Raw genomic sequence first — 6,339 nt, forward strand, 5'->3', positions numbered from 1 at the left:
TTGAGAAAACCTACGAAGAAGCCCATGAAGCCTCATGAACCCTCCCTCTCTTCTTCCCTTGTGATTCCTTCCTGCCTCACGCTCGGGCATCCTTTCTCGTCCTCCTTTCCCTTTTCCTTCTACTTCTCGTTTTCCCTTTCCTTCTTCTTCTTTTCTCCTTCTATTTTTCCCCATCTTTCTCCTTCTCCTTCTTCTTCTTCTTCACTTTCGATTTCTTATTCTCTTTTCTCCTTTTCCTTCTCCTGCCTGATACTCCGCCCCCTCCTCTTTATACCTAGTACTCCTTTCCCTCCCCCTTCCCCTCCTACTGAGGACTACCCTCCCCCCACCTCCTCACTCGGAGGACCCCCTCCTTCCTTCTCCTTAAGCCGAAGACCCCTCCCCTTCCTCCTCTCCACCCCCTCCCTCTTCCCCCCACACCCGTGCAACCTCCACGAGCCCGTCATCCCTCTCGGAGCTCCCTTAACCCCCTCCCCTTTCCTCCCTCCCCCTCCTCCCCGTCCCCTTACACCCTTCCACACACTTCCCTCCCCCCACCCCCTTACCCCCGCCCCATACCCACCTCCTCCACTTCTCTCCCCTCCCCCATTCCCTCCCCTCCTCCCTCCACCACCCTTCCTCCCTCCACCACCCCTCCTCCCTCCACCACCCTTCCTCCCTCCACCACCCTTCCTCCCTCCACCACCCCTCCTCCCTCCACCACCCCTCTTCCCCTACCCCCTTATTTTTGAAACGCGCTCCTCCCCTCAATCCATAAAATCAGCTGTTGATTCAGATGTTCCTCATGGCGCACCATCACACTCGCAGGGCTGATCTCATTATATTAAAAACGAAAATCTTGATTAAACTCACGTTTATTTAAGCAAGAAGACTGAAGTTTATTACTACTCGACAGCGGCTGAGAAAAAAAATATTTCAGAAGTTTCTCCAAGTATTACCCATTTGTTGATTTGTTTGTTTGTCTGTTTTCGTTTTTCTTCATCGCCTCGTTTCCTCGTAACCCGTACAAACGTTCATTTTTTTTAGCGTAATTGTACGTGAAAAACGTAAAACGCAAGTATCCCTGAACGTGTAAAATTGCTGTCCGAGAAAGAAACAGCATACGCACAAAAAGGCATTTTCAACTTGGCAATTTAAATAAATAAATAAATAAATAAATAAATAAATAAATAAAATAATGATAATAATGAAGCTTCGGTCTGGACGCTTGCGACTCTCCTCTCGGACGAAAGAGAAGGGAAAAAAACACACATCCGTTTTCTGTCTACCGGGTTCCAACAGCAAATATCTATTTACATACGGCCAGATCCTAATTTTCCTTCGCGCCCAACGAACGAAAGAAAATGGGCGACGCAGAGTGAAAGTCCTCAACCTCAAAATAACGCAAATCCTTCTGAAAACTGAATGTCGCGTGTCTCAACATCCTTCAACATTTACGAAGGACTTATGGGTGTCCTTCCTCCATACAATAATAAAAAAAAAAAAAAAAAAAAAAAAAAAAAAATCACCTTCCTCTGTAGGCCTATCACCGAACCCTGCGCCCAAGTCGGCTCTGTCAGTTACATAATTAATGGGAAAAAATCGCCATTATCCAAGTATTGTCTGAAAACTGTCGTAACGACTGAGCGGACGAATAACCGACTTCAAGGGGGGGGGGGGGGTCGCCGACGGAATGGCTCGCTCTCGTGACACGTTACTTATTGAATCACGATAATCATACTTTTTTGTTTCTTTCTGTTTTTGGCACGACTTTATTTCCACACATAAGGGAGAGAGGGAGACTAAGTGGGGGAGAAGGTTGGGGGGAGGTAGAGGTGGAGAGGGGAGAGTTGGGAAGGGGAAAGAGGAAAGGGGGAAGGAGAGGGAGGAAGAGAAGAAAAGAAAGAAAAAGAAAAAGAAAAAGAAAAGAAAAAAAAGAAAAGAAGGAATATAAAAAAAGGAATAAAAAATAAAAGAATTGCACCTAGAAAAAAATTCTGCCCCACATGCCCGGCCAAAGAGGGCGGCCATTACGCATACGCCTCATACACACCTCCACAGTATTGGTTTACCATTTTTAAAGTCTAATGACTGGCAGGAGCACAGGGAGTGGGGTGGGAGGGGTAGGGGGGTCCGTCCGCTTATCGAGCAACCGACGCACACGAACGGCGCCCGTCTGAATCGCAAGGGCATCCGCAGCGTACGTAGTGTCCGTTGTGCTTGATAATAAATATACATGTATATATCGACGCCCAATAACGCCCACGCCAGAGCAATTGAAAGGCGCCCGTGCTTGAGGTGAAGCGTGGGCGCCCTTTCGTAAATATTGCTCGGGTCGATGATGGCAAAGGTTGGAATTTAGAGTGAAAATAAGACTTAAATTAAGATTAATGAAAAGAAATTACAGCTAAATTAAGATAAATGAATATGAAACAATACGAAAGGACTGCAAAACAACTAAATTACCGCGTGCCTCCAATCGCCATGACACCGAGACCCACGTAAGCAGAAAAGGTCAAAATGAGAACGAATACCTTCATAATACGAAATATGTATTTAATCAGTTTCGAATATATCTTCGTCGGAAATAAATCTCAAGGTTTTTTTGTTTTTTTCTCCGACGAACATCTGTCACAGTGATCACGGTTCGCTGAAACCCAACACCTGATTTCGTCGCGGTGAAAATAACCCACGCAAAAAGCCCTCACGCGGAGTATACCGGTGAAAGTAACGCGCGAGGGTAACGGGTAACACGAAGGTAACGCGAAAGGGAAAAAGATTCAAAGGGCGATGTCTGACTCCATAAAGACTTGTAAATACTTTCAGTGCAACAAAATTGAGATTAGGGTAAAAAGTAATCACGGTAATAATAGAAAAAAAAATACAGCAGAATGGAAAACCTAAGTATCTCTTACTGCTGTAGTTGTAGTAAGTTTAAAAATAACAACTCTATATAGAATATATTATTGTAAATATGAATATATAAATACATGGGAAAGGGATGGACGGATAAATGATTATGTACGAGCAGAAATTGATATTTTTCTGAAAGATGAAAAAATAAGAGGAGGAAGAGGAGGAGGAGGAGGAGGAGGAAGCACAAGAAAACATGAATAACCTTCCCTTCTCAGCAACTTTTATAGAGAGGAGCGCCGGGCGATTCATGCCGCACCGCGACCCACCTTCCCTCCAACCTTCCCTCCCTCCTTCCTTCCCTCACTCACTCACTTATTTACTCACTCACTCACTCACTCACTCAATCCCTCACTTACTTTCACTCTTCCTCCCTCCCTCCCCTATTCCATCATTTACTCCTTTCCTCCCTTATTCCATCAATTCCTCCCTTCCTCCCTCTCCCTCCCTCCCCTTCCCCCCCCCCTCCCAACTGACCCTCCCTTTCGAAACACCCACTATCGCGAAGCCTTCGTCTCACGGCACGAACGCGCGTGAGGTGAAAACACGCGCCGTCACGCTAACGCCATCGCCGACTCCCAATACGCGCGTGGAAATAGCGCCCGTTGCTGGCTTTATCATTATTAAGCGCTGAGCGGGTCCTTCCTTCGCGCGACCGACCGGCGTGGGAGAGAGAGGTGCGGGAGAAGGGGAGGGGAGGGGATGGGAAGGGAGGGGAGGGGAGGGGAGTGAGTGAGTGAGGGAGGGAGGGAGGGAGGGAGGGAGGGAGGGGAGGGGAGGGGAGGGGAGGGGAGGGGAGGGGAGGGGAGCGGAGGGGAGGGGAGGGAGGGAGGGAAGGAGGGAGAGAGAGAGAGGCAGAGAGACAGAAATACAGAGAGTGAGAGAGAAACAGAGACAGAGATCCGACGACGAATAGAACCAACCCCTTCGCCCCTTCCCCTTCCCTCTCCCCCCTTTTTGACCCCACCCTATCCCCCTTCACCCACCCACCCTTACCCCTACCCATCCATCCCCCAACCCCCACTCCCCTCCCCACACAGAGACCAAGGGGGCTTTTGAAGGGCACAAGTTGAATTTTACGAGGGCAACTTCGGAGCCCATACTGAGGGCAGGGGGCAGGGGGCAGGGGGCAGAGAGCAGGGGGCAAGGGGATGGGGAGGCAGGGAGGGGAGCAAGGGGGAAACAGCGGTAGGCCTATGGCGGAGCAGAGGTTACGACGGTCTTCTATAAACCTGTAACCGGTAAGGGCCAATGGCTTTCAGGGAAGTGGATCTGGGGTGAGGGGGTGAGGGGAGGGGAGGGGAGGAGGCGGTGCTGGTTGGGAATGAAAAGTGGATAAGGGAGAGAGGGATAAAAGAGGAGGAAGGAAGGAGGATGGAAGACAGGGAGGAAGAATTGAGGAAAAGAGGGATAAAGGAGTGAGGAAGAGAGGTAGAAAAGATTGATAAACAGAGTGAGGAAGGAGGGAGAAAGAGAGGGAGAAAGAAGTGAGGAACAGAGGGAGGAAGGAGGGAGGAAGAGAGGGAGTGAGAGTAAGGCACAGAGGAGAGAGAGGAGAGAGAGAGAGAGAGAGAGAGAGAGAGAGAGAGAGAGAGAGAGATACAGAGGGAGAGAGAGAAAGAGGGAGAGAGAGAAAGAGGGAGAGAGAGAAAGAGGGAGAGAGAGAAAGAGGAGAGAGAGAGAGAGAGAGAGAGAGAGAGAGAGAGAGAGAGAGAGAGAGAGAGAGAGAGAGAGAGAGAGAGAGAGAGAGAGAGAGAGAGAGACAGAGAGAGACAGAGAGAGACAGAGAGAGACAGAGAGAGACAGAGAGAGACTGAGAGACAGAGAGACAGACAGAGACAGAGAATCGAATCAAACTCCCCCAACCCCCTCCCCTTTCCTCTCTTCCCCCCACCCCGACCCCCTCCCCTTTCCTCTCTTCCCCCCACCCCCACCCCCTCCCCCTCCCTACTCCGCCCGTTCCGGAAGGAGACGACCTCCTGCTCAAGCCGTCGCCGCCACGCCCACACGCCCACACGCCCACACGCCCGCAAGCCCGTTCAGCCTATTTCACGCGAGCGTGGCCGAGACGCAAAGGGAAATTCATGCAAGGGTGGGGGGTGGGGAGAGTTAGGGGGATGGGGGAGAGTTAGGGAGATGGGGGGAGTGAAGGGGGAGATTTTGCTGGACTGCCTGGTCGCTATCGTAGCATTTATATTTATCCACATCATCATTATCATCACAGATATTATCCTTCTCTTCCTGTTCGTCTCCATCACTATCCTCATCATTACAATCATCACCATTTCATCAAAATCCCCACCATCACAACAATAAAACAAGAAAAAAATCCAAATTATTAACGCTCTTAATCCCATCATCCCTGGCCTTATCATCATCATTCTCTTCATAATTCTTCATTATCATTGTGTATACCTTAACCATTAAACCTGCTATATGTTTTTTTACTATTATGATTCATTATTAGAATTACCTTCATCAATATATCACTCACCGTCATTACTTTTATTATCATTATTATCACACTCATAGTCATCATCATCATCACCCTCATCACTTCATCATCATCATCATCTTTATCACTCTTCTTACTACCATATTTATGCTAAATACCTAAATCACCCTCTCCTCATTCTCACCATCATTTTCACCATAATTCCTACCATTATCACCATCGTTTTCATCATAATTCCCATGATCATCACCATCATTTCCACCATAATTCCTACCACCATTCTTACCATCATTCCCTCCACCGTTCTCCCCACCATTCCCACCCTCATTCCCACCCTCATTCTCACCCCCACTCCCACCATCGCTCTCAACACCTCTCCTCATCTCAACTCCCGGCCCTTCTTCCCGAGGCGAGGCTACTCACTGAAGTCAATGAGGAGTCTGCCGTAGCCCTGGCGTTGGTACGGCGGTAGCGTCATGATGCAAGACACGTTGTAATTCAGAAGGCTGTTCTTCTCCTGAAAAAGATAAACAAAGGCACGTGGTTAGGGGGGAGATGCATCTCACTTGAGAGTCTGGCATTTCAATGATATACTTGTGCTAGGGTTAGGGTTAATGTAATTGCACGTGTATGTATGTGTGTGCGTGTGTATTTATTTACACGTGCATGTAGATGTATGTAGATAGATGGATAGATAGATAGATAAACAGATAGTTGGATGGATAGACAGATAAATATACACAGACAGAAAAATATAATACGATATATATTTTCAGGTAAGTAAAACCAGACAGATGGAGTGATCGATAGATACAGATAGATAGATGAATCGATAGACAGGCACAGAGATACAGACAGATCAATAAATCGATAGATAAGTTGACTGCATGACTGATAGACAGATAGCTAATAGCGACAAAACCATACATAATAATTATTTCTATTTCATATTAGAATATTCAGTAGTGACAAACCCATACAGAATAATAATT

At 47.6% G+C, this 6,339-nt stretch overlaps 1 protein-coding gene across 1 annotated transcript in view; it reads right to left on the bottom strand.

The window, feature by feature from the left end:
• The window catches only part of LOC125043299 (histone acetyltransferase KAT7-like), a 12,419-nt gene extending 6,519 nt beyond the window's left edge, over positions 1-5,900 (bottom strand). The window contains exon 1 of the mRNA XM_047639342.1: positions 5,771-5,900. Within this exon, the coding sequence (XP_047495298.1) occupies positions 5,771-5,825 (55 nt within the window). The 5' untranslated portion in view covers positions 5,826-5,900. The remainder of the gene's footprint in view (positions 1-5,770) is intronic.
• Between the last annotated feature and the right edge of the window lie 439 nt (positions 5,901-6,339).

The sequence above is a fragment of the Penaeus chinensis genome, chromosome 33 (genome assembly GCF_019202785.1).
Source record: "Penaeus chinensis breed Huanghai No. 1 chromosome 33, ASM1920278v2, whole genome shotgun sequence".
NCBI lineage: Eukaryota > Metazoa > Arthropoda > Malacostraca > Decapoda > Penaeidae > Penaeus > Penaeus chinensis.